Source organism: Alternaria ventricosa (genome assembly GCF_023758065.1).
Source record: "Alternaria ventricosa strain BMP 2768 chromosome Unknown scaffold_3, whole genome shotgun sequence".
Taxonomy (NCBI): Eukaryota; Fungi; Ascomycota; class Dothideomycetes; order Pleosporales; family Pleosporaceae; genus Alternaria; species Alternaria ventricosa.
Genome location: NW_026055683.1, coordinates 956,053 through 983,031, shown reverse-complemented (window position 1 = coordinate 983,031; position 26,979 = coordinate 956,053). Strand labels below are relative to the sequence as shown.

The 26,979-nt window shown below is 52.7% G+C and overlaps 9 protein-coding genes across 9 annotated transcripts; 3 read left to right on the top strand and 6 right to left on the bottom strand.

Moving 5' to 3' along the window:
* Nucleotides 1–808: 808 nt before the first annotated feature.
* J4E93_002257 (uncharacterized protein) lies at nt 809–2,238 on the top strand (the record flags this gene model as incomplete). The annotated part of the gene is made up of 3 exons (XM_049340204.1): nt 809–1,410; nt 1,458–1,784; nt 1,836–2,238. The coding sequence occupies 3 exons, from the start codon at nt 809–811 to the stop codon at nt 2,236–2,238; spliced, it is 1,332 nt and encodes a 443-aa protein (XP_049202526.1).
* Nucleotides 2,239–2,736: 498 nt separating this feature from the next.
* On the bottom strand, nt 2,737–3,781 carry J4E93_002256 (uncharacterized protein; the record flags this gene model as incomplete). Its single annotated transcript, XM_049340203.1, has 2 exons — nt 2,737–3,588; nt 3,644–3,781. 2 exons carry the CDS (start codon nt 3,779–3,781, stop codon nt 2,737–2,739), a joined length of 990 nt encoding a protein of 329 aa, XP_049202525.1.
* A 431-nt stretch (nt 3,782–4,212) lies between these two features.
* On the top strand, nt 4,213–5,425 carry J4E93_002255 (uncharacterized protein; the record flags this gene model as incomplete). The annotated part of the gene is made up of 2 exons (XM_049340202.1): nt 4,213–4,436; nt 4,507–5,425. The coding sequence occupies 2 exons, from the start codon at nt 4,213–4,215 to the stop codon at nt 5,423–5,425; spliced, it is 1,143 nt and encodes a 380-aa protein (XP_049202524.1).
* Nucleotides 5,426–5,630: 205 nt separating this feature from the next.
* J4E93_002254 (uncharacterized protein) lies at nt 5,631–6,515 on the bottom strand (the record flags this gene model as incomplete). The annotated part of the gene is made up of 1 exon (XM_049340201.1): nt 5,631–6,515. One exon carries the CDS (start codon nt 6,513–6,515, stop codon nt 5,631–5,633), a length of 885 nt encoding a protein of 294 aa, XP_049202523.1.
* A 1,748-nt stretch (nt 6,516–8,263) lies between these two features.
* J4E93_002253 (putative secondary metabolism biosynthetic enzyme) lies at nt 8,264–9,021 on the bottom strand (the record flags this gene model as incomplete). The annotated part of the gene is made up of 2 exons (XM_049340200.1): nt 8,264–8,871; nt 8,937–9,021. 2 exons carry the CDS (start codon nt 9,019–9,021, stop codon nt 8,264–8,266), a joined length of 693 nt encoding a protein of 230 aa, XP_049202522.1.
* Nucleotides 9,022–9,482: 461 nt separating this feature from the next.
* J4E93_002252 (uncharacterized protein) lies at nt 9,483–10,400 on the bottom strand (the record flags this gene model as incomplete). Its single annotated transcript, XM_049340199.1, has 1 exon — nt 9,483–10,400. The coding sequence occupies one exon, from the start codon at nt 10,398–10,400 to the stop codon at nt 9,483–9,485; it is 918 nt and encodes a 305-aa protein (XP_049202521.1).
* Nucleotides 10,401–11,598: 1,198 nt separating this feature from the next.
* Nucleotides 11,599–12,057, bottom strand: J4E93_002251 (uncharacterized protein; the record flags this gene model as incomplete). Its single annotated transcript, XM_049340198.1, has 2 exons — nt 11,599–11,724; nt 11,779–12,057. The coding sequence occupies 2 exons, from the start codon at nt 12,055–12,057 to the stop codon at nt 11,599–11,601; spliced, it is 405 nt and encodes a 134-aa protein (XP_049202520.1).
* Nucleotides 12,058–14,448: 2,391 nt separating this feature from the next.
* On the top strand, nt 14,449–16,422 carry J4E93_002250 (uncharacterized protein; the record flags this gene model as incomplete). The annotated part of the gene is made up of 3 exons (XM_049340197.1): nt 14,449–14,623; nt 14,684–15,041; nt 15,099–16,422. 3 exons carry the CDS (start codon nt 14,449–14,451, stop codon nt 16,420–16,422), a joined length of 1,857 nt encoding a protein of 618 aa, XP_049202519.1.
* A 3,002-nt stretch (nt 16,423–19,424) lies between these two features.
* On the bottom strand, nt 19,425–26,882 carry J4E93_002249 (uncharacterized protein; the record flags this gene model as incomplete). The annotated part of the gene is made up of 3 exons (XM_049340196.1): nt 19,425–25,634; nt 25,683–26,617; nt 26,816–26,882. The coding sequence occupies 3 exons, from the start codon at nt 26,880–26,882 to the stop codon at nt 19,425–19,427; spliced, it is 7,212 nt and encodes a 2,403-aa protein (XP_049202518.1).
* Between the last annotated feature and the right edge of the window lie 97 nt (nt 26,883–26,979).

Genomic DNA, 26,979 nt, shown 5'->3' with positions numbered 1-26,979 from the left:
TGTAACACAAGCCTTTTGATTTGTATAATATCTAATGCTGCGCTGGCGGCAGCCGAGTTATTGCTGTTTCTGGAGTGCGGACGGATTGCAATGAAGGTGGACTACAAGATATAGAGACCAGTTCCGCAATTGGACTACGTGCCCTTGTCATATTTGCTTCTGCTAGGTGATGGTCGTTCCCAATGCAGGTGAACCAGAGGGGTGCATTAAATCTCCGGCTCAAAGAAGGATAATGTGGCAGTTTTTGTGGTCGATTTATCCAAAGTGTTGGGCAAGATGGCTCGACTCGGGGCTGGGTGTGAGCTGTGCGCAATCTCAGATGGGGGCGTGCCAGCTGCGAGGGGGTTAGCGCATCGCCGACGCAGGGATTAAGCGACACCTGGCGTCATACATGCATTCCCATGCATTCGACATGTGCATTTGATGGAGAGCTCGGTATGTTAATGATGCGCAGCAAAAAGGGCCTTGTGCCTGCCATGATGCGGCCAACTCCCCGACTGTCTTCTCCAACCTCCCCCTTAGCTTCGCGCCAGAGGCCGCCATAGAGACAAGACGCGACCCGAGGACTCCGCACTGGGCTTCCAAGAGGGTGTTGCGCCGCTTTTCCGCCCCGTCCTCGCAGCGCATCCTGCAGCCTCAAAGTAACGTCTACGAGGGTAACCCCATCTGTTCACAGCAGCCGTCATTGCATTGTCACGAGCCTCGGCGCCGCGTGCCCGCCAGGCACCTCAACCAAAGTAGAGGAGGGTCGCGTAGTGGTGTGCGCCTTGTATAAACACCGTCCGGCACCTCCGCGCTCCTCGACATCATGCCGGCCACTTCCCCAAACCACCCCTTCGCCTCGCCCAACGCCATCCCGCCCCGCACCTCCTCCACGGGCATCCTCAACTTGAACGCGAGCATTGCCAAGCAGCCTTCCAGAACGAGTGTGCTGCGTCCCTTGAGCGAGATTGATTGGCTCGGCCAGAGCAAGAAAAGCAAGACGAGCCATCCGGCGGATCCTTCCAACGCGCCTGCCCAAAACGTGTCGATGCAACAACCTCGGCCGCAGACCATGGCCGCGCAGTTGCACTTGCCGCCCCGCACCGAGCACACCGACATGGTCTCGCCCATGGACAACGCGCAAGCCGGCGCAAGCCTCGAAGCCAGCACAAATTACCCGACGCCGCTGTCACCCCCGGCAGAACATGCAAAAGATATTGGCGAAGAGCTCATATACGGCAATGGGGTTGCGTGGACAGAGAGCAAGGAGCGCATATTACTGGGGCCCTACGACTACCTGTATGGACACCCCGGCAAGGACATACGGAGTCAGTGCATCGCAGCCTTCAACCTGTGGTTGAAAGTGCCGCCAGAGAGACTCGAGATTATCACAAAAGTCGTGGGCATGCTGCACACCGCGAGTTTACTGTAAGCACACCACCCCACATTCCCCTCCCTTGCCTAACAACCTCCAGCGTCGACGATGTAGAAGACTCCTCCATCCTCCGCCGCGGCATCCCGGTCGCCCACTCCATCTTCGGCACCCCGCAAACGATCAACTCGGCCAACTACGTCTACTTCCGCGCGCTATCCCTGCTTCTCTCCATGAACAACCCCAAACTCATCGAGATCTTCACAGAAGAGCTCTTGAACCTGCACCGCGGACAGGGCATGGATCTATACTGGAGGGACACCCTGACATGTCCGAGTGAAGCAGACTACCTAGAGATGGTGGGAAACAAAACTGGGGGTTTGTTCAGGCTAGCAATCAAGCTCATGCAAGCCGAGTCGCATACAGACATGTAAGTTTCCCCACTTGCTCTCCCTCCACCTCCTTAGCTAACGACGTCTAGTGACTGCACCCCCCTCGTCTCCACAATAGGCCTCCTCTTCCAAATCCTAGACGACCACCTCAACCTCTCCCCCACATCCGGCTACACAACCCTCAAAGGCCTCTGCGAAGACCTCACAGAAGGCAAATTCAGCTTCCCCGTTATCCACGCCATCCGCGCCGATCCTAGCAACCAGATCTTGATCAACATCCTCAAGCAGAAGACTACAGATGAGGAGGTCAAGCGGTATGCGCTTAGATACATGGAGAGCAAGGGCAGCTTTGAATACAGTAAGGGTGTTATTGAGGAATTGAGGGGGAAGACGGAGGAGCATGTTCGTGGGGTGGAGAGGGAATTAGGGGTGGATGGCAAGGAAGGGGCGGATGCGCTGAGGGTTATGCTGGAGAGGTTGGTGCTCAAGTGAGGGAGGTGGACATAATGTCGGCATGTCATGTCATGTCATGCTTTACGAAGCTCATGTTTCATGATGATTGGTTGGTCTCTGTACGTGTCTTGTCTGTCTATTTGTTGGGAGATGGATGGACGGCTTAATACCCAATGTACTGTGGATTTGCATACTTAAATACTAATAGAGTGTGGTTGTGTTGTAAGTAGTATTTGATTCTGAATGTGTGTAATGAAATACGAAGTCATCTAATTTTCTAGTATTTGATTTTGAATGCGGGTAGCAAATACGAAGTGTTCTATTTCTCTACCGTTACTCATGCCGGGTTCGTCGTGTCGCAGTAATGAGGACTGACAGCTTCATGTACAAGCGCGTGAAATCATACACGTATGCGACCACCAACTCCGAACAGACCCTATGAAGCCTTGTGTTGCATCCACTTCCGCTTCTTCGATTTCGCTCGTACATCTTGTGAGTTCGTCAGGTTTGCTCTGCAAACAGCATCTCCGTTCATACTCACTCCCCATCGTCCACCACTCTCTTGAAAACCTTAACTCTCTTCACCTGACTAGTCGGCGCCATGACTCTTTGTCGCTGAGCTCCCAGCGACTTCCTCAACGCCGTCTTGAATTCCTCGTACTTCTCCTCGCCCGATTTCGCTGCTTGAGAATGACGATAGTCGTGATGCCCATGGATACACTCCTCGCCCAATTTGATGATGTCGACAACGGCGTCGACTTTGCCTTGCGCCATACCCACAGATTCCATCCAGGGAAATGCGTCGCGGTAAAGTTGGTCGGCGCCGTATTTGGAGGCGCGGTACCAGCCAATCTGGGAGTCAATGTGGAAGGCGGTTATGTTGGTGGCCCAGACAAGGACAGCGAAGCAGGAGTGATTGTAGGCCTTCATAGCGCGGCCGTGGAGCCAGCCTAGAATGCGGAGCGTTCTGAGGTTTTTGGAGCGGTTGGGACCGAGGTTGATCATGAAGTTGTACAACGCGAAGCTGTCGGTAAAGATGAATTCGTTCTTGCCATATAAGATATCAACACCTTCCTGGTGGATCTGCTTGTTCACTGCGAGCAGCGAAGTGACGAGGGGCGCTGGTTCTTCTTCTTGGTTCTTTCGGACTCTGTTACTCATGCGATGGGCGTCGGACCAGCTGGACCCTTGGGTTAGTTCAGCTTGTAGTTTGGCGGATATGCGTTCTACGTTGCGGCGCTTGTGCTTGAACACGCCGACGAGGTTGATGCCAGAGGGGTCCGTGAGCGTGTACTCGTAGATGATGTTTCTGATCTCGGCAGGTAGTTTCAGGAAAGGGAAGATCTTGCGCTTGGGAAGTGGGCGGGAACTTGTCGCGACTGCACGTTTCTGGAGTAGATTCGTTAGTCTGAGTACTTGTGGTTCACGCAGAGGTGCATCAAACCTTTGCTTGTGGCGTGTCAGAGTCCGACTCTGAGTCTGAGACATCCAATTCATCGAGGTGGTATGTGACCTGAGTCCTCTTGCGCTTGGAGTAACGTCCAGACGCAAAGGTCTCTGCTGGGGCGCTGATGTCGGTCATGGCGAATGACTGGGAAGTCAATTGCAGGTTGAGTAAATCTGAGAGGTGTCGAGATGGATCAGAACGCAGATGAGATTAAAGCAACACGTTACAACGCGTGTACGCAACTGCTTTAATAGAATTCCGTCATGGAAGTCGCGTGGTCAGGTGTTGCTCGCTTTGGGACTAGCCTAGGCTGCGATGTCGCGATATCAGGGATTAGCAAGGCATCAATTCGACGGCGCAGTCGCTATCGGAGCCGTGAAGGATTACTCGACGAGCTTTGACCGACATCGTCTACATCTGTGGTAATCGCAATGCGCACAAAGTGCAGCGGCGCGTAGTTTAAGGAAGGAGAGCTCGAGATGGGTTGCGTCACTCTGGTACTGCTTAGTCACTTAGCCCACTAACCGAAATGAGAGGCTGTCAGAAAAGTACACCATCCCCGCAACATGACTTCCATACAATCTCTCACGTCTTTTAAGCTCGACCTGCCTCCTAGCTGTGTCGAGTTCTTCCCGTTGAATCCGCAATATGCGATAATCGGCACGTACAACCTCGAAAAATCCGACGAGAAAGAATCCGCGGGGAGCGCTCCACACGATGGCAAAGTGAGCGCCAAAAATCAGCAGCGCAATGGCAGTTTGATATTGGTACGCGTTGATGGCGATATAGTGTACGTAGAATTATCTGCGGATTATCTGTATTTATTGCGCTCCTCTAGGCGTAGTACTAACCATAGACAGCCACATCGTTCAAACGCTGTCGACACCATCAGCTATCCTGGACATACATTTCTTGACGCATGTCACTAGCTCCAACTTTGGCGTTGCAACTTCAACAGGTGCGTTCGCCATTTACGAACTCCAGTCGTGGCAGCGCGACCCCAAGATCGCCCACATCAAGACTATCCAATACTTCCCTGAAGATGTACTCATCACTGCGTTCACTTGGCATCCGGAGTCCTTCATGGTCGGTATGACGCTGTCGAACGGACAGGTATGTCTCGGTGTCATAGATACGGAAGACGAGTCCGATGCGCCTACGAAGATGGAAGTCGCATCGCATGATTTGGAAGCTTGGACCCTTGCGTTCTTACCGGATGGCTCAGGATTGTTGTCGGGTGGAGATGACAGCGCGCTTCGTTTCGCGGAGCTATCTGACGGATCTGGAGGAAGCGTACCCTGGATGGATGGAAAGATACACGGCGCTGGTGTTACTGCTATTCTCCCCGTACATCTGGACAGCCAAGGTGGTCTGATCATTACTGGCAGCTACGATGATCATATTAGGCTTCTCCACGTACCTATCTCAGGCCGTCGTCAGGTTCTTGCGGAAGCCAACCTCGGTGGTGGTGTATGGCGGCTGAAGCTGCTGGACCGAAACCCCAAGCTGCCAGCGCACCACGGCGTAGAGAAATGGAGATCGGAACCGCCGCCAGAGGCCATTCTACTGCTTGTTAGCTGTATGCATGCTGGCACTAGGATCGTCAGGCTCACCAAGAGCACTTCCTCAGATTGGCAGATCGAGGTACTGGCCAAGTTCGAGGAGCATGAGAGCATGAACTACGGAAGTGATTCTCAGCCAGATCTCAATAGTCAGGGTCAACGGACGTTCATATCTACGAGCTTCTACGATCGGCTGTTGTGTCTTTGGAGATACTAGTAGTCTGCTGTAGGTAGTTGAACTCCAAAGGATAAGTATACATATCAGATATCACATGTGAAGCAAGCTGACTACAATTGGCGATGATGTGTTTGTATTTCCAGAATTAACATACAAACAGTAAGAAAGGAACCCAGACTAAACTCCCAAAAAAGCAATACTCCCAAACGCCAAACATATGCCAGGGGGTCCTCGCTGTCAAAACTCATGCCGGAACGCATTGCTTCGCAGGCTCGAAGCCGGCATACGGATCGAACGGCATTGAGCCGAGACCGTTAGCAGCCATGTCGGCGTCAAACGCAGCGGTAGGCGGCGGCTCGTACCATCCAGGAGCCATGTCGCCGGCAGACGGGCTGTTAGTCGGGGGTTCCGACGAAGGGGCAGACATGTCGCTGCCAGAAAAAAAGTCGGGTCCAAAACTAGGACCGGACGACGAAAGACAGGAGGACTCGACCTCCATGTCGTCCTCATACCACGGGGTCTCCGCGAATTGGTCGCCGCTCAGACCAACGAAGTCCCCAGCGGGGTTGCCAGGCTGCTCTTGAGGGGCGGGAGCAGAGGCAGGATGTGCCTGGATACTACCATCCAGGGCCATCGTGAAGAACTCTCGAGCCGGATCGAGAGAAGACGACGCAACGCCTTCGAAAAACTTTCCGAAGGGATTCTCCGAAACTCTGACCTCCCTAAGCTGGAGGAATCTCATCCCTTCCATCAACCCTATATTGACTTCGTTGAAGCCAATATCCACATCCATGACCAGGATGAACTCGGACTGGTTCTGGCCGTATTCAGACCAGTGGTTGTAAGGCCCTGCGTCTCCTTTCGGATAAGCGGGCAGCCAAGCGTGGCCAAACGCCAAAACCTGCTTCTCGGCAGGAACCGACTCGTCCGTCCACGCCATGCCGTTGACGATGTACTTGACCATATCGCCGTTCCCGTTTCGGGCAACCGTAACAAGGGCATGACTGGAGGGGGCTTGGCGGGCCAGGAATTGGGCTTCGGCCTTCTGGGTGGCCCTCTCCTTGTCTGCCGTGGCAGCCGCGATTTGTTCGGCGCCGTCAAGCTTGGTCTTTTTCCACATGCCGGGCATGCTGAATTGCTGTTAGGATTGCTTTGGGTTTAGGAGGTACTAGTTGTAGCTCACTTGAAGGTGAAAGGTAAAGTGCTTGACTTTACTTTTGTGTTGGTGATGGTGGGGGTAGTGGGGGTTGTAGTAGTGTGTTGGTAGCAGAGGTGGTGGTAGCAGAGGGGGTGGTAGTGTAGTATGTCTTGAAGGTAAGTTCGAAGAGAGTCTTGGTATCTACCTTGGTATGTGTAGAGTCAAGAGTCGGATATCTGCTAAAGAAAAGAAAGAGAAGGGAAGAGAGGAATACGCTGCGTTTTATAAGAACGAAAGCGCAGCAGGACTCCACAGCGGTTGTGAGTCTTCAGCAAGATATTATTAATGGGAAAAAAGAGATACTATGGAACGACCAACATATGAGCACCAGAACCATGTCACGAACATCAACACTAGCAGCTGAGTCGCTGCTGTTATCGTGGGAGGACGGTTATCAATAGCAAACTCAGACGCAACCTTGGAAGCGCTGAGGGTATTTTCACCACAGTGTGATCTTTCGCGGCCAAATCCCCCGACACCAATATGGATGCCTATGTTTCTACACATATTCGTCATAACGATGACTGGAATGCCTTTGTGCGAAAAGCGGCCACTGGATCTAAGCGACTGACTCCTCGCTCTTTCGCGGGACTCAAGGCGAACCGACACCATTATTCAGCGATTACAACGCGACAAAGTCACGTATCACGTTCAATTCATTCAAATCGCGCTCTCAGCGCGCTCAGATTCGATTTCATCGCTCAAAACCCAAAACAACACACGCCACATCAAGTCACATACGCATATGCGAAATTTCAGAAGCCATTCACCCGAATACTGAGTACCGGAAGGCACATGACACGACCCACAGACCAGGTTACCATGACCAGACGAGATTTAGCAGTGTCTTCCTGTGCACCATGACTACGCAGTGAAGCTCTGGAAAGCATAGGGCAGAGTGCACGGTCATCAATCTGAGATCCCATGGTTGCCATTTATGCGGTGGGGGTGCGATGAGTCTTGCGGAGCTTTTGGCCGGGCGATAGAACGGCTGCTAGGGCTGGAGTGAGTGGAGATGAGAGTGGCGTGGGGGTGTATATCTGAAATTGCGGGTGTGTGTTTGGCTGTGTGGAAAACCGCTTGGGCTGGAAGAGCAAGGAGAGGAGTAGGCGGGTTTGGCTAGCTCGCAGTGTTGCCTGCTTAAAAATATCTGATCTATACTGGTTAGCCGGGTTTACATCGGCGGAGGGTTGTTTCTTCTTTCCTTTGCACTAGGGGGAGGGCTTGTGCGCTCTGTGGGGAATCAGTAGCATCGCTAATGGCAGATGATCAGGACGCTATCTACACATTTACACAATCGGGTGTCTTGTTGCGAGGAGTCGAGTCGATGCTTGACGAAGCTTTGATGAGTCGTTTTGCTACTTCATGCTGTTGTGATGTAATACTGCCCGGGCAGCCACGAAGCAAGAAACGTTTGTACTTTGTCGCACAGAGTACAATGCCGTATGGCTAATGCAGAGTACAATGTTGTATAGTTAATGCAGGCTATGTCTTTCGCTTTTCCTATAGGATGATTCCCCCTCTAGATACCGATACCGACCGCCGACACCGAAAAAATGCACCCACTGTAAAGCCAACCGCGCCGAACGCTACGCTAAGATGCAGTAGATCAAAACTAAATGGGTATCGCAACAAATGACACGGAAGAACAGCAACAAGAAAAAATGGCGAAAATCTCATCACCTCCTAGCCGGTGGTGACAACAATCCGCTGCTAACCGACTCTCTCTTCAGATCTTCCTTCTCACCTAACAATGCCTTGACTCTCTCCACTCTTGTCACGGCCTTCTCCAAGCGATCCAGCCTACCCATCTTCTCCCTGTCCCTGCGTTCTAAAGTCTCAACCCGCTCTTCTAGCTTAGCTCTTGCCCGTCGTTCTTCCGCTACCATTTCGTTGGCCTGGCTAAACAATTGCACGCTCAGCTCTTCAATCTCGGAATCCACAGTTTGAACACGTGCTTCCGCTTTGGCGCGTAGGGCACGCTCGCGCTCGAGCTCGTTGAGTAGGGTGTAGTCGACCGGTGGTGCGTGCGACGGATCTTTTGGTGGTGGAGGCGGAGGCATGCCCCCTGTATTCGCCGGCGACGGGAAGCGACTTGTGATGAAGGAGAAGCGGGAGGCTTTTGTGGAGTTTGCGGTTGTGGGACGTGGGGGATCGGCGTCGATGGAGGGGCGTGAGGATGGGTTGGGGATGTCGGATTGTGAGGTTTGGGTCCGGGGCAGTTTGGGGGCGTTGTGCGTCGCTTGGAGGCTGCGGATTTGGTCTTCGTAGTCGGCACATCTGTCGACTAGACGATGTTAGTATGTGTGGGCTTAAGTGTGATATGACGCCGGACGCATAATGGGGGCGTACCGGCTGCTGTAGCCTTCTCTTTCAGGCGCTCCATTTGCGCTTCGAGCTCCTCTATCCTCTGCCTCGCATCTTGAAGCTCGGCCATATCTATGCTACTGCCACACGACGGACAGCTCGGGGTATGCGCCTCGTTTGGGGCGTGTTTCGATGGCACTGGAGGCGCTGGAGGCGATGCTTCGATGCTCGCTGCCATGACTGCGCCGGTGTCCTGGGTTTCGGGCTCGTAGTAGTAATGTTTCGTTATCGCCGGTGGCAGTCGTGCGTGGTTTGAAGAATAAAGGGAGATTGTGGGGTTTGGGTCGTGGTCGTGATGACGGAAACTTGCTGGGTTTCAGGTGATCGGCACCTGTCTTCGTCATGCAGGGATCACGCGCGTGCGGGCGCCATGTCCATATCTGGACTGACGTGTCCAACTTTATCTTATAGTGTCCACTTCGCGCGGATCACTTTGCTTTTGGTCTCGTTCAAGGGTCTCACGCAATACAGAAGAGGGCGCAGCTGTGAGTTTCGGGTCTTGCTACTTCCTCGACTAATTGTGGACTTAGTCTACGCGAATGCGGCCTTGTTCTCTTTCACCCAGTCCTCCAGCTTCATCGGCTCGCGCTCCGTGTACTTTCTCACATTCTCCACGGCTTCCTTGTAGATTTTCCGATAGGGATCATCGCGTCCAGAGTCGCTCTCCCGCATTCCCCGCGCCAGTGTGTCGAGTATCGGCTTAGGCATGTACGCCAACTTCTTATACCACTTCTCCTCGTCAATCTCCTTGACCTTGACCTCCTTCCCCAATGCTTTGCCAATAACAGCGTGGGCTTCGCGCTGAGTGAAGAGCTCCGGACCACACAAATAGAACGACTGGCCCGCTTCTTTCTGGAACCGCGGCTCTGCGAGAAGTGCACCGCACACGGTACCAATGTCTGAGGGAGCGAGGTAATCGAACCGCACGTTGGGGTAGAGGAGCTCGACTTCGCCCTGCTTGATGTCCGCGAGGTTCCAGAAAACGTTGCTGTTGAAATATGCGGGTCGGACGGCGGTATACGAGACGCCAGTTGCTCGCAATGCGCTTTCAGCTGTGGTGTGGAAAGCGCCAATCATATCCATCTTGTTGACCTCTGAGTCTAGAGGGTCTTCGACCTTGAACGAAGACAAGAGGACAATGTAGGTTACACCGGCCTCCTTGAGCGCTTCGAAGCTGCTTCGCATGCCGTCTTGGATCTCGTGTACGATGTATACGAAGGCTGTCTTGGCACCAGAGGTACTGACCGCGGTCTTGAGGGTTTCGGGCTTGGCCAGATCGGCTTGAATACGGACATAGCTGTCACTGTTTCCCTCTTCCTGAATGCCTTTCAATGGCTTCTTTGTGTCGCGCATGGCTAGGTACACTTTAGCGCCACGCCTGTGTGCTTCAATGGCAGCGGCGCTGCCTACCGCTCCAGTCGGTCCGAAAACGAGAACGGGAGAAGACATGGTAAGTTGTGAATATGGCTGGGGTATCCTGACTTGATATCAATGTAGTTGTAGAAATCTTAATGTTTACATATGCGATATCGAGTTGCTTTATCTAAACTTCGCAAAAAGAAATCGCTGGTGGCCTCATCGGCATCCGCGGCACGCGGTAACGGCCTCTCGGTGTCTCGGTATACCAATGCTGTCCAGAACAAGACTATTCAGCCACTTGTGTGCGGTAAGATATGCGCGTAAAGACGTAAGGGTCTGTATAATCGCTGTTGTCGCACCTCATCGCTGTCCGATGTGGGCAAGAATACGACGGTCGGGACCCCGAGGTCGCCGTGGATGATGTCATGGATATCCACATCTCGGACATCAACATCTCGGGTATCAACATCTCCTTGAATCGCCGGAGACAAGTCTGTCATTTGCAAGATCACTAGACCCGAGTCATTATTGTCTGAAGGATACGCAGAGCGGAGACATATCTTCGCTTTCTACGGAACAAATATATTCCAAACAGCACCCAGATTTTAAAGCCGGTTGGTATCGCAGCACGAGTGTGTTCCAGAAGGACCATTCGTCATCCTCAACTACATGGAGTACATATAACAAAACCAGGAGCAGTACAACTATGGCAATGTTCCTCCTGCTAGAAAACGACGCGTACCATATACAGACATGACGAATGTAGAAGCAACAAATCACCGGAGCTAGTGATACGTGTTGTATGCCCGATCCGGTACCTGCACGCTATTTCTGTCGTCACTACGAACCTCGTGAACGATCGTGCGCATAATCTCGTGTTTGCCAGGTTGCTCTTGTAGGATGTGTCTCTCACTGTCTCCGTCATCATCGTCGTCGTCGTGTTCGATCCTTGATTTGTCGCATCTGGGCCGACTGGCTGATGTGAAAGGTTTGCTGACGTTGTGAAAAGGAATACCATGTTCGCTGGGACCATGGGTGCGGCTGCTTAGGAGACTCGAAGGCATGATCTTTCTGAACAATGATTCGAAAGGTTTCCGCAGCGGCGGGAGTGAGGCGATTAATATGCCAACCGAGAGCTCAAGTCCGGACCACATTGCCAAACGAGCACTGTCCCATGTGGGGTCCTTGGTCTGTAGCAGAACAGGTAGCTCGGTCGTCTTGAGGATAGAACAGATGGTTGCACTGATGATACTGTCAGCGTGACGAAGGACTGGGGTTAAGGTCACGTTTACCCTAGACTAAGACAGAATACAACACGAAGACCCCATTGTGTACGTCTCGGGAGCTGGATGGTAGAGAGGTAGATGAGCGGTGCGACAACGTATACGAGATCTGTGATGATATTGGATCCTCCCTAGGTTTGTGTTAGCAACTGTTTAATGTAAAATATGGGATCGAGTTAACGAACCTGTGTCCAGGAGAGGCCAACGTTTCCTGTAGACATGAAGCATTTTCCCTCGATGGCTTTGTTCCAGTTGGCCTCCATCGGAGTGCGACAGAATACACTCATCATCGGAACCACCAAGTTGAATGTCGTAACCATGACGATGCTCGCCCATACGACTACCAGATACACCCGGGAGAAGTTGAGGTTGAGAAGATACGCGCAAATGGAAAATTTGAGTGACGAAATCGCAAGCATGTTGAGGATCTGACCAATCCACAGGTAGTAGCTGTACTGTCTCATGTTGACGCTAGGATCTTTCATGTGACGACCCAGGCCATACTCGACTGTCTTATAGCGCACCACGATGGAAGCTATGTTGAGTATCTGGAGGCAGTTGAATTAGTCGTCACCTCCAACGATTCCTTAACTATTAACGTACCACAGCGAGGACGAGCAAAGAATCGCAAATCACCGTCCTTCGTTTGGTTTTGATTCCGTGAACCATTCGCCAAACAACGAAGGCGGTACTGATGACGCAAAGAGATGTAGTAGATGCCAATATCTCTACTCGGCGGTCAGGCCACTCTTGCTGAGTGTCTGTCATGTTGAAAGATTGCTACCGGTGATACTGGAACGAAGCATGAAGTAAAACAACACCGATAGTAAGGGAACGAGCCACTTATATTGGTGGACGGCTTGTGGGAATTCGAACACATGCAGCATCGTTCCTTCCTCTATATTGCAGACAAAAGTGACCCGACAGGTTGGTGAACTGCATGTTAGCTCAGGCAACGCACGCCAGTGACCAACATTGCGAAGGTTGGAAATCGCCAACGAATGGGGTCCGTTCCGGTGACTTACATGGATCTTCAGCATCAAGACCCTGAACTCCGACGGACGGAAGATTCACCTCGAATCCTTCTTGCATTTCGGCTACCGGACTGCGATGAACTGGAAGCACTTGTTACGCGCAGCGCTATTCTGAGTGGTCAGTGCAAATCCATCGGTTCTGCCATGTCTCCTGCTATTTCGTTAAGCTGTGCCGCATTCGTATCTACAAACGGGAAATGGCCCGCATTATGCGAGAGAACACACGAAACGTCTGATCTCGATCGGCGCTCGTCCGAGTGACCTAACCGACCTTCTTGTTTCGACATGAGCCTGAGTGCGAGCGACCAGAGATTTGTCAAATATTCAGAACCAGCCAGAGACGATGAATATGACCTCAAGTCAGAGAAGCGCGTTTGATGGCGTGATGGCCGTATTGATCTGTCTCACTGGTTCTATGTCACGGTTGATTTGGCGGCTATCGCGCCACTGGCGGATATCTAGCAAATTCCTATAGACCACTAGGGAATTTGAAGGACATATGCAACTCGACTGGGCCGGTCGATTGGCAAGAGTGAAGCAATCTGAGCTTGGCTCGGGCGGCTTGAGCAAGTGCTTAACCGAACAACTGAAGGCGAACAACGCACGGACGAACGTCTGGTTCGAGGCGAATGGGCTCTCTCAAGTTTGAACAACTGGACGTTGCTGGCCTTTCGGTTCGCTAGCTAGACAACGGAGCCAAACTCAACCGAACTCGCTAAACCATCAGCACGGGGATTGCTCGAAGCCGGAAGGGATGTCTCGAATCGGTTGTAGAAAGTGGGAAGAACTGTGACATGCTCAACAATGTTGCATGCGCTTACAATGAGACCCAGTATTGCGGTTGGCGGCAGCCGGAACTCGTGCCGACCAGAGTCAGGGACCGATCCTCCGTTCCGTCCCATGCGGACCTGCAGCCGAGGCAGTGTTTCTAGGCATCGTAATCCTAAGGCCTGATGTCGTATGTGTGGAGCTCGCAGATTTGATGTATTCATAAAATGAAATGACCATCCAGTGTTGGCTGAAGAGGTCTGAGATCCCATGAAAGTCGCTTTGTTGGTAAGGCACGAGTGTTCCAAGGTGTGATCATGACTCGCCGCATGTTCTAGTCTGCTCTGTCAGTAGATGCAACCGATGCATGAACATGCACGCACTTTATTTGCTACGAATCCTACAGGAAGGTCGCATGAGTATCTCTCGCCACAATTTTACCGCAGATAGTAGTTCCACCGCCGCTACTAAGCCAGCAATGAGATACCCTGCATCTTGGCGAGGCGGGCGATCCAAAGTGGCGGAATTAGATCAACTGTCTCATCGGATTCGCAGAATTGCGTTTTGTGTAGTACCAACAGGAGCTCTTGTGAGATGCGAAAGGGCCGACTGCCCGTGTAAGAAAAAGTCCCGAGGTTTGAAAGTTAGTGGTTGTTACCTAAGCATAATTGTTCGGTGACAACGGGCCTAGGGGACGGCAGGCAAGCCCCGCGGGGGGAACATTCCCTAGCTCCGGAAGCACCCCTGTCACTAATTTTGCGAGCCGCCTTTTCACCACGCCGTAAATCGTCTATACTATCTGCAGGAAGCCCTGTTGCCATGCTTTCAAATCGCGTGGCCGTGGCGAAGTCTAAAATATGTCCTTACCCGCGGAGCTTTACTGCCGACGTGCGGCGACTCATGTGTATGTTGGCGACTATGCACATCCAGGTACCAGGTGATGATCTAGATGAACGGCAAAGCTCGCAGATATCCATTTAAAAGCCATAGGGATCCAGCAATCAAAAATGCACCTCACATTCATACACTCGTCCCACAGAGGCTCTTTTCAAGATGTTGTCGGCCACTACTTTGGCAGTCGTTGCCCTCCTGGGCGTAACCAGTGCCCTACCGAACAGTGCTGGCCAAACGCAAGTTCGAGCTACAAAAGACACATGGGATTATGTGATTGTTGGAGGAGGTGTTACGGGCCTGGTGGTTGCCAATCGCCTGAGTGAAGACAAGAAGAGTAAGTCGAGATGCTGATTCCCTACATGCGAAGTCGCATCAGCGCTGACATGTTATCCAGAGAGTGTTCTCGTCATCGAGGCTGGAGCAGCATACGATAATCCTAATATCCGAATGCCGTACGGTGCTACCTTTCCATTGAACGAAACTCTGCTCTGGGGCTACACCTCGCAACCAGAACCGTACATTGCGAACAAGACATTTCCCACACGTGCCGGACGAGTGCTAGGTGGCGGCTCGATCGTCAACGGTATGCTGTATGATCGAGCTGCGGCGGGCGATTACGACGCTTGGGAGGCCCTTGGAAACAAAGGCTGGGGATGGGAGGGCATGTACCCATTCTTCAAGAAGTCCACCGAGTTCTACGAGCCTCCAGCGGACTTGGCTAAGAAACTCAACATCACCTGGGACCCGAAAGCGTAAGTAATTGATTGTCTTCCGAAGATGAAACTCAACTAATCCCGGGAATCTTTTAGCTACGGTAATGGTCCTCTGAAGATCGGCATCTCAGACTTCCAATACCCCGACGTTGTAGACTACTACAAGGCCTTCGCGGGCGCCGGTCTACATGCGCCTCGCAGTGGCGATACTGGAGAAGCTTACGGAACGGCTTGGTACCCAAACACAATGAATCCCAAGACTGGCGAGAGGTCACATGCGCGTAATTCTTACTACGACCCCGTATCGACACGTGCGAATCTCGAGGTGATGTTGGAGACTCTTGCGACCCAGATCGTGTTCCAAGGTGAGCGCAAGCTCACGGCGAAGGGCGTCAAAGTCACCGATAAGAAGACTGGGGCCACAAAGACCGTATACGCGAAGAAAGAATTGATCCTGGCATGCGGCTCTGTCAATACTCCTCAGCTCCTTCAACTCAGCGGTATCGGACCGAGATCTGTTCTTGAAGCCGCCGGTATTCCTGTCAAGCTTGAACACGACGGTGTAGGGGCCAACTTCCAGGACCATCCGTACACCAACGTACAGTTTAACATGTCAAATGTGGGCAACCCCAACCCCAGCTCTTACAGCGACCCAGCTTTCAACGCATCCGCAAGAGAGGAGTACCGCGTCAACAAGACCGGTCCACTGACCTTGGCTCGTGGAAACGGTCTTGCGATGGTACCGCTTCAGATTGTCGACCCCGAAAGATACAAGAGTCTCGCGAAACAAGTACGAAGCTCCGACAATGATGCGTACCTGCCAGCTCTTTACAAGAACAGCAAGAAGCTTCTCAAGGGCTTCAAAGCTCAGCGCATGATTCTGGCCAATCTGTACGAGAGTGCCAAAGCAGGAATCGTTGAACACACCATTTCCGGATCTGGCACATTCGAGATCGTAGGGCTCGAGAAGCCCATTTCCAGAGGTACAATCATGATCAACCCTGCCAACCCACAAGGACCACCACACATCTTCTACAACTCGTTGAGCAGCCCAGTCGACAGGGCTGTCCTCGGATCCTGCGTTCGTTTCCTTCGCACAATCTGGGGTCGCCCAGAGCTGGCGAAGTACTCGCCTGTGGAGACCTCCCCAGGAGCGCAGTACATGACCGACGAAGAGATCCTCAAAAGGTCGATCGAGGTTGGGAGCGTCATTCCCACCTTGTCGCATCCCTCTTGCTCATGCGCTATGATGCCAGAAGACATGGGCGGTTGCGTTTCCGACAAGCTTCTCTTCTACGGCGTCAAGCACATGTCAATCATCGACGCCTCCATTATTCCCATTGTGCCTACTCAGCACATCCAGTCGACGATGTATGCAATCGGCGAGAAGGCTGCGAGCATCATCAAGAGCCGTGGCTGATGCGAAGCGCAAGCTGTTTATGTAAATAGTTTGTAGTCTAATAGAGGAATGCATGCATGATCTATGATTGGGCTTACTCGTTTGAGTGTGAGGTTGTCGCTACGTACTTGTTCCAAGCAAGCAGGAGCACCTCTATCAAATTATGCACACTAACGGTGATCGATGTGTTTCTCGATGAATGTACGTAGTGTTTTGCGATGCAATCAACGGTAATGAGAATTGGGAGGCTGGGTGAGTAGATAGAAGGTTGGTACCCCTGGACGCGTCACGCCACAGACGCTAATTTAGCGTGAACTATATGTGACTATGACGACAACATGCGCCTTCTCACAACACGGAGGGAATGATTGGTATTTTATTGTTGCTTTATCCGTGATAGCTTGCCCGAGGGCCTTTTCGATGGAATTCTGGATTTCTCCACAATCCGTATCACCATGGACTTCGCCCGTACGTTCGTAATCCGAAGCCGACATGCTACCATCATCGCTGGAGTATTCATCGTCGGAATTCGATGAACTGGCATCTGGCAGCTCAGTAAAGGCGCCCAGTCTCTCTGTATATATTGTTACTTCATATCCGAGGTACGCCAGAATATCGTCAACGGCTCTCTTCGTTGGCTCGCGGCTTCTTCGTGGTCATAGGGGCAGTTTCACATGACTTTGATGTAAGAAATGGCCTCCACGTCCGTCACCATGTAGGTCTTTGTCGTCGTTTCTCCGCTCTATGTCCCAGTCTTCTTTGAAAGCATTACGTCCTCGTCCCAATTCAGCGTTCGGGTGCTCGTGGTAGCGGCGGTCAATGTTGCACGATCTTCTCCATGCTGAGTTCATGCCAGGTACACCGAAGCAAAAACGTTGCGCAGGGCACCCGCGGCAGGCAAAGCGCACAACATTAGGCGATGTCGTGGTTCAGTGCCTGTCCCACTTCTGCTTTCTGCACTGGGGTGTGGCCTCCGCTATCCTATATATGAGTAATCCATACTCTTCTTCTTCTTCGATTATATATTCTTTGATCCATCTCTCCGTTCACACATTTGAGGCCGCGTTGATCTTGGCTCATCCATGAGCTTTTGGTACACAGTGGCCTAAACCGTATCGCGATGTCCTCGGGCTTGGTATGGATAATCTCTAGCGTGGCCATGTCGAAACTCCAGCGCGACTGGATCATTGGGCTACATATAGATGAAGTGTCCGTATGTGTAATCAGCATCGGAATCCGTAGTGAACGCAGGAAATCTCGACCGCGGATAGCGTTGTCTTTGGGCTTGCGATTGGAGCATTCGAGCCATGTTGTCAATGTATGGATACCAGCGTCTCCTAGAGTTAGAACAAGAACACACTTCAAGTCCTCCTCATTCCGGTATATGGTCAATAGTTAGTGACTTTGGTATGACCTGCCGGGATCCGTAGTTTGGGGCGCATGCGACAAGTGCGTGCCTCATAGTAGTCCGTCCTGCGCGAGAGGTCCAGATGACGTTTTCTTTCTCCTCGCCTAGTTGCCGGGGTCGTCCTTCTCAGCATGAGCTGTCGTCAGCCACCGCTCGCCTGAACCACGGCCAATCCTCAGTTCGAGTGCGAGGCGCACTCTCTTCTTCGTCACTCATTATGGACAGCTGGGTTGTGGGTTTCTTTGCCGAAAGCGACCAGGAGTCTTATGACAAGGTAACCGGGCGTTGATGCAATTATCGCATCTCCCCAGGAGTCTCTGTTTTCATGCGTAGTGCGTATATATAGCGAGCAGTCGACTCTCAAAGACGGCAATGACTTGACGTCAACCATCCAGGCGCAGCCAAAGCTCCACACGCTGGAAAGGCGTAGGTATATATCTACTATCGGTTAGCAACGTGACTTACTCAAAACCCAATTAAGCTTACAATGTATGGTTATAACCAAGGGATGAGCACATCGTGTCTTTCCTCGTTTGCTTATATACGAGATCGTTGCCACCTGTCTCGCACGTCCGTCATGGACGGTTTGGGAGCGGAAAGAAAAGGTCGTGGTCATGCGGTGGTGCAAAGTAGACCATCCACCCGCAATGAACATAGTTGGTTCTGCGTTCCGCTCCGCCTCCAATTGGTTCGTGACTCCCAGCCACCAACCCAATGAGTCCTTCATTGTACTTGGCGCCGTCGAGTTGACCAGCCGACCATCCCTTCCAAATAACGGACTGGTGTCGTCATGGTGTGAAGAAGTGCAAGTCGAGTTAGCAGTCGCTTCCTTTGTCCTGAGAGTAGTGAGCATGTTGTCAAAAACCTAATAGATAAGAGAACTATGCATACCAGAGAGGAGATTCGCGACGCACGAGATCCTACGATGGGATATAGCCGGTCTGCTATATATGGATGCATACGTTGATCAAGACTGCGCAGCATCCCACGACTTAGGGAGGAATGGTGCAGCATATTGCTTAAGGTTGTGTGTATACATGAAGAGTGAAATGAAATCAAGTATATACGAAGATGAAAGCGTTCGCTCCTGCTGGGCTTGCGGATGAACGCCCAACAGGAACGGACGTCTTGAGTTAGAGAAAGAAAGGCGACATGGAGACGCTTCAACAGTATTTAACTCCAGCTCGATGACTATGTGGTGCTCTCCGAGGTGATGATGGTGTTTGTCTCTTCGATCGCGCGTTGAAGTTTGCACGCGCGGGTAAGTGCGATGGTGGCTGCAACTGCACCCTGCCTCACCACCCAAGCACCTGCCTGAAGGCTGAGAACGTCGTGACAAACCATCAAAAAATCCGCCCCCGAATCTTCACGTCACGAAATGGCGATCATACGTTTTGCGAAGTCCTATTGCTACTACCGCTTCGCGCATTACTCATACGTTTCCGACTATTGTACAGGATCTTTGGCATTAACGCCCTCTTCTCAGATCATGGTATCGTCCCACAGTACGCGCCTCGCTATGCATGTGAAAAGGACAAACTTTTAGAAAACAAATCCACCGCCCACCCACACCGCCTCATATGCATCATCCGCCACCCGTTTCCTACGTGCATGTTCAATACATGTCGTCATCAATCTCTCCTTCGGCGTCGATGTCCTCTTCTCCTTCGGCATCCACGTCAGCGTCCACCATCTCCACGTCCTCACTTGGCGTGTTTGCTGCCGCGGGAGTGTGCGAGCCGCTTGTCGTCGGGTCTGCAACGGGCTCTTGCCCAATTTGTGGGGTCGCAGAGCGGGAAGCGGGTCTAGGATCCGATCTGTTCTTCTCTGCATGAGACTGTTCAGAGTTGAGGGCGCGGTGCATGATCCGGTACTGTTGCTTCGGGTTCTTGAGGATCTCGCGACTAGTGCTAGTCTCCAGAGGGCCGATATCTTGAACATTCGCAGCGCCTTCTGCATCAACAGGGGTCGCGTCAGTACCTACGGCCTTACGCGCCTGTAGTGTCGAGAGCCTCAAGTTGTAATCGACGCGCCATCGCTGCTTCTCGTGGTTCTTCGCCTTGCGCTTGACATGCTCGCCAAACCAGTCGCCTTCCGTGTCGCGCAGATGATCGCCAAATGCAGCCCAGAAGCCTGGCAGGGTAATGTAGCCGCCACCAATCGTCTTCTTGACTGCATTGACGGACTGGAGCCAGTCTAGAACAAGTTCGATCTCGAAGAGCTCGGTGGTATGTTCAGGACAATGAGAGTGGATGTCGGCAGCCGTCGCACCAGCCAAGAAAATCAAAGGTTGTAGCACCAAGTTCAAGACCCGGTACCACCACGGCCACGTCACAGATTGCCCGTCGATACTGCTCCAAATGGGTAGTAGCGCGCCAGCATCGTTTTTGCCAGGAAGAGGCGGCTCGGGCAAGGCTGACCAAACCGCAGGTTCAACATCGTCCATGGATGAGGGTGGCGTCGCCAACGGCTGTAGCGGGTTGCCGAACTTATAGCTTGCTGTCGGCACAACGTGAATATCCCAGAACAACCGAGCACGGTCAATCGCGCGGTGGTTGTAGCCGCCTTCGCAAAAGCCCCACTTAGACAACTTCGGAAGTGCGGCGTCGAAGTCGCTGTTGACAGGCGGTAGCTGAGGTACGAGCTTGACGGTACCCTCGTTCACCATAGTCATAATTGCCGCAAAGGCACCGTCGTCTTCGCAACGCGACATGTTGTAGAACCCTGGATCCTCGTCGGCAAACGCAGCATCCATCTTTTTCTTGATCGCCACGGCGTTCATGAAGTCGTCGAGCTGGAAAAGGCGTGTATACTTCTTCGCTAGAGCTTGCGTGAAGTTGTAGTTACGGCCGGGCAAGAGACGCTTGAGCTTGCGCATCCTGATATGCTGCTTGTCCACGAGATCACCTACGACGTTGACAAGTATAGTCTCACCAAGATCCTCGAACTTCTCGTGAGCCAGATTTGCGTTGTAGAGTGCTTGTGGGGTAGCCGTGTTTGCACGGATCCATGACCGTGCCTTGAGAAGCTTGTCGTCAGAGGACCAGGTTGCCTTCCGCGATCGATGGAGAGGAGCGGTGAAAGACTGTTGCAGTTGAAGCATTGTCCTTGTCCGATCTGCCGTTGCAGCTTTGTACCACAATACCCGATCCATAATCTCGTAGTTTGACTCATCGACATCGAATTGTTGCAGTGCTTGCCTCAAAACGGGAAGAGGAAGATCGGGATAGGCACATTTGCGCATAGCCCATTGTATGAGGCTTGCCCAATCGTGTGTCTCGGGATCCTCGATAGAAGCAACTTTGCCGGTCTCATACGCTTCCAAGTAAAGTGACTGGAATGTTGTGGTGAGCTCACGGATTTGCTCAGCCATGTGCATCTGCATCCAGCTCCAAAGCTTCTTGGCCTTGACCACGTCGAAGAACCTGTTGCTAGTATGTACGTTCTTGAAAAGGCACCAATCAATTTGCTGATCGTTTCCAGATAGCGAAGAGACGACAACGAAGGTGTAGAAAAGCTTTTTGAAGTCGTCCAGCGTGTCAGCAGCCCGGGCATACTGTCGTTCCTCCTTGAACCTGTTAATACGTGTCCTCTTACGCTCGCGCCATGTCTGGACTGCTCTTCCAGGTCTAGGCGCACGCTGAGGAGGTTGATAGATCGGATCGTTCGGATCGCCTGTCAGACCAGTAAGGCGTTCCAGCAGAGTGGGGGTAGGGCCTGGCCTGCCTCGCTGCCGTCCACCGAAGTTCCTTATCCGTGGCTTCTTCGTCTTGGACGGCGAAGTATCGTTGTTGTCTTCTGGCTCGTCTTCGTCCTCCGAGCCGGACTGCGCTTCACCATCTGTGCTGGAGTGGACGGTGGTTGCTACATCTGGCGCAGTCGTAGATGTTGCTAGAGAAATCCGAACCCTCTTCCTCGAGGACTGGTCGCGTGGAGCTGCAATCCGGACACGCTTCTTGCTCTTCTTCGCATTAGCAGGTCCGTCTGTAGCCTGCTCACTAGAAGCTAAAGAAGCAACCTTGTCGGCTCCAGTGGAATCAGGTTCGTCCGCTGTCACCCCTCCAGTAGAATCCTCTACGACGGGCTGTTCCACGGGCGGTAGGTCGCGCTCACTGACAGCGTTGCTGGGCGCCTGTTGCGTGACCAAAGCAGGCATTTCCTCATCGCTCTCATCGTCTTCAGGCGGCTCCTCATCAGACTGGTGCTCACGTTCCGGAACGGGTGCAACGATGGGACGCGTCCAAATGAGCGTTATCGGCCCGGACTTCGCGGCTGTAGCAGCAGCAACTTCATCATCTGCCATATCGTCGGAGTCTTCGTCGAAAGCTCCCATGTTGGCGGTATACAAAGGGGCCCGACGCAACTTCTTGCTCTTGTCGTTCAAACTAGCCAGTCGTGCCCGCTTCGTGCGCGGTGCGCCGCTGCCGTCCGCGAGCTGTTTAGAAGACGCTTGTTCTACTTGAGCGTTCTGAGCCTTGCGGGCTTTGGCTTCTAGCCTCTTCTGCTTCGACCACACGCTGCGCTTTCGAAGCTTAGCTTCGGTAATCTGCCTCTCGAGTTCAGGATTCAATTGGTTGAGGATAATGCTCTCGTCCTTGGGAGCGGGCTCAATCGGTTGGTGCGACACGACCTCGCCAATCAGATCTCGAATCTCCTTTGGGTAATACAGGAGTGATTTCTCTGACCTACGGGCATTGTAATCTTTGACTTGGGAATATTGAGCCATGTTATGCGCCAACTTGAGGACTTCCGGGCTCCTTTCGTTCAGATGTGCCCATGTATACATCCTGCGAACGGCAGTCCCTGGCATGTTCTGGTGTTGCGAGGCAAAATTCCAATGTTTCAATCCGAATTTCGGGTCTACAGACATGTTCCTGAGCGTCTCGGTGATGGTGCTAGGAGAAGGCTTCGGGATGTTCGGGTGCCGCTCTTCCCAAAGCGTGAGAAACGGTCGTGGCATTTCACCGCCGCCTGGGAAAACACCGCCGCACATCTTGATGATCTCGAGAATGAGGTTCTGTCTCAACGTGCGTTGAGTTCCTGCAATGCCACCACGTTGTGCTTTCCTTGGTTTGGTGCCCGGGATAGTCGGTACTGGGGTCTCGACGATAGCGCTGTGAACCGCATTAGGCGGAGGAGCACCAGAACTGGCCTCGGGAACGGGAGCTGGCGACGACTGGGCTACCGGACTTGGGCTGGCGGCATAAGGGCTCTGATACGGTGTCATACGGGTGCGCTCGGTTGCATTGATGGCGGCCCAGCCGCCCACCATACGAGGTGTTGGTACGACTGTCTGGAGCAGTTGATTCCGTCCCGGCTTGGGAGAAACATCGCTAGGCTCTTCAGCATTGGCGGAGCCTGTAGTTATACCGGGGACAACGCCGTTGCTTCTAATGGCCATTGCGTCTGGTACAGACGATGTCGCTTCTTCTTTGTTGACTTCATTGCTGTCTTGTGACGGCTCGCTATCTAGTAGGATCGACTGTCTAGCGGAGACAGATGGCTCCCCATGGATCAGAACATCCTGTTGCGTCTGTATCTCGATCGGTGACTGCGGTTGCATTGGAGAGGGTGACCGTGTTTGAGCCGGGGTCAAGTTTTGCGGGATGGTCTCCAGGGAAGCGAGTGGCGCCTCAATATGCGGCTCTGGTACAGTATCGGCCAGAATGCCTTGTGGTGGTTGAGTCGTCTCTCCATCTCGCTGGGTAACACTGGTCTGCATAGACTGGGGTGTTTGAGAACATTCAGCTTGAATTGCGCCTTGCTCCTGCTCCGATTCTGTCATAAACCAGTCGAGATCGGCTAGATGCGGTAGCTTGAAGGTGGCCATCAAGGCCTTGCGTGGTCGACCTCGCGCAACCTTCTGCTTCATATGAGGGTTGAGAAACAGACCCGGGGAGCATCGCTTGTCGTATTGATCAACCACACCCCGTGCTCGAGCGTCCAGTTTGGAGGCGTCGAGCGGAACGTATGTCTTCGTCAGAGGCCGGGCAATGTGTACTGTAGTTGACTTGCCCGAATGATCATCAGGACGGACAGGGGAAGCTGCGTTTCTCGGCGGAGTTTCAACATCAGTGGGCGAGGGTGACATCGATGCCACAGTCCTTGATTCTGACCTCTGTGAAACTGTAGATTTGGTGAGGCGTCTCTTCGACGTTCTTGGGGTAGCGACCACGTCCTTCGCCTTCCGCTTTCCGGTAACGGGCTCGGGCGAGACATGACCAGTCCCCGGCTCCATGAGAGTAGGTCCAGGCACATAGTCAGCCTCGGGGTTCTCCATAGAGACGTCGACATCTTTGTCCCTGCAGGGTGAGGCTTGCTTTTTGGTGGATCCTGCGCCCTCTTCCTTCTTTCTCCTCGCCCTGTCCTTCATCTCGGCGTCCCAAATAGCAATGATGTTCGATTTTTCCAAAGGAATGCCGTCCTTGCGCTCCTGGCGTAGACCATCAATGATATCGTCTGGTATCCGACCCTGACACGACCAACCCATAGCTATCCTTTGCTTGTTGCTGAGGACTGTAGGCTCGGTTGCCGACTTCGTCGCCCGTTTCTTCACCTTCTTCACCGCCACAGGCAAACCGCGTTCCTCTCGAATTGCGTTCTCCACGTCCATTGGCATGCGCCCTTTTGGTGCTATACCCTTCGCTATCCGCTCTTCTGCTGTCATTAACGGCTGAGCTAGTGGACGTTTTGCCGAACCGTGCTCAATGCTGTCGGGTATTGCTGACGGATCACCGGTCTTTTCGCGATGAGCAAGAATTTGGTTTTGAACATGTCTGCTCAGGCGAGCATGGCGATGCAGCCCCAGCTTGGTCTTCTGCTCGGGAGTGAGCGAGATGGTTGAAGGCGTCTTAGAAGCTTTAGCAGCCTTTGGTACCCTGGCGGGCTTGACTTTGACGGCTTTCTGTTTCTTGGACCGACCTGCTGTATCCGATGTTGTAGGTTTCAGCATTGAACTCGAGTGCTTCTGATAGCCGATCTGCTCTGCGACACCGTTATCCCAACGCGGGCCGTTCTTGCGAGGTTTCACAATGGCCAGACCAGCTTCAGATAGTGTTGCTGCACCAGTCTTTCGAACTAAGTCTTTCGCGCTGACGGTCGGAAAGCCCCACGCGTCGAGTGACACCTCGCTCGCAGAGCTCTTCGCAGATTTTCCAGGCACTGAAACACCTTCCCAGACAGCGATCTCGTCATCGACGGCTTTCTGGAAATTCTCGTACGTGCGATAGAGGTAGTGAACGAACTTCTTGGCTTTGGTATTACCAGCATCTCGTATGACAGCCAAATGCCGCAGATGGAAAGGCTGTGTCTTCTCCCAGTCATTGGTCACACGGGTGAAATACGATTCAATGGGCCGTCTCCAAAAGGGCCCGACAATCCGGTTGCGTAGAACCTCAGCGTCCCAACCCTGCGCACCAGCCAGTGCAGCAGCATTGAAGATCATGTTCGGAAGAAAGCGGTCAGGCGTCCATTGCGGGGGAATGCTGACAGCTTGATCAGGAGCAGGCTGAGCATTAGCTCGGTCGATGACATTGGCATCTGGATCGTCTGGCATGTCGTCATTGAGATCGTTCAACAACGAGTCGCCATCGACATCCTCATCGCGTAGCTCGCCCTTCGCATCCGTCGTGATAGGAGCTGTTCGACGGAAGCCAAGGTTCCTGACGTCTTCGTCCTGTGGCGCGCGCATGACCTGAATGCATGTGATCCAAGCGTCGGCAGACTTCTTCTTACGAACTCTACGTCGCTTGATCATTCCTGTTTGATCCAGTCGGATAATTGCACCCTGGGTGGCGCGCTTGTTCCAGGATGACATTGGGACACCCTAGTAATGTTAGAACGCGACATATAAGTATAAAGGCCGTGCACTTACCAGCTTCTCCCTAATAGATCGCGTGGGAACGATGCCACCTTGGCCAACTTTGTTGTACAGGAGTTGAGCAAAGTTCCGGACCACAAACGTACCGTCCTCCTGATACACGTCCTCAACGGCACTAGACTCGATGAAGGTGTTCTGAGAGACGAATTTGTTGTGAATACAGAGGCTGGTGCGCATCTTGTTGGATTGTACAGAAATCTTGCTGATGTAGTTCTTGCGAGCTAACTCATCCGTCCTATGCGGAACAGACCTCTTATCCTGGCCACTGACGTTGATCAGTTCGGGCTGTGTGATGCCTGCCGATCCGCGGGCAGCAATGAGAGAGAGCAAGACAAATTCCATGGCGGGGACCTTCTTCAAGTCGATACCGTGGCCTGTCAACGCCTGCCATACCCTGCTCTGACTCGCATACAAACGAGGGGCAGTGATGTCAGGACTGGGATCGTCGAAGACTGCTGTGGTACGATGCGGTCCATCTGGCAGGTTACGTCGCGGTCGTGACAATTTTGGATGGATGGGAGTTTCGGGCGGCCGAGTGGAGAGGTCTTGCGGGTCATGTTGATCTCCGAGGATGTGTTGGCGTAGAGAGTCTCGCAAAGCAAAGAGAGATTTGGAAGGCTGCTCTACTGCTTTGATGGGATTGTCGGATGATTGAAGCAAACCTGTTGCGGAAGTCTCGCCGATGGTACCAGTCTCGTGTAGCTCAGCCGCCTCGAACTCTGAGAGAGTGAATTGACGAACTTCCCGTTGGTAGACTATGCGGATATCAGGATGATCAGTGAGCCATTGCCACAGACGCTCATAGAACGCGCGGCCAAGTCCAGCCGATGGAAGACGGCTGTCTCCATCGTCGGACTTGGATCCGCCGTTATCGACGCCTTGTTTGTAGAAAGTCTCAACGAAGTGACGGAAGTCTGCGCTAGTAGCACCTGTGAGTTGTCAGTGACTGATATAGTGAACGTCAAAAAGGCTGAAGCAAAGAGAAACTAGCGACTGAGGTGAAGCGAACGCAAGACTGTCTCTTCTGAGCAGTCTTGTGTTGTAGCTCATGGAGGAGTGAAGTCGCTCAGACCAAGGCCAGTGCGCGAACGGAAGCAACGACTACACGTGCAACGAGTCATGCATACCTTGAATGCCGCGAAGTGCAATTTCTGACAGCAAAAATTCCAACAGCTTGTCAAAACCTGACGCCATGTTGCTACCACCCGTCCCAGTTCAACTCCGGTAGTGTTGATTGGGATTGCGATGACACGCGCTTAAGGCATGTCAAAAGCGGCGATGCGGTGATTCG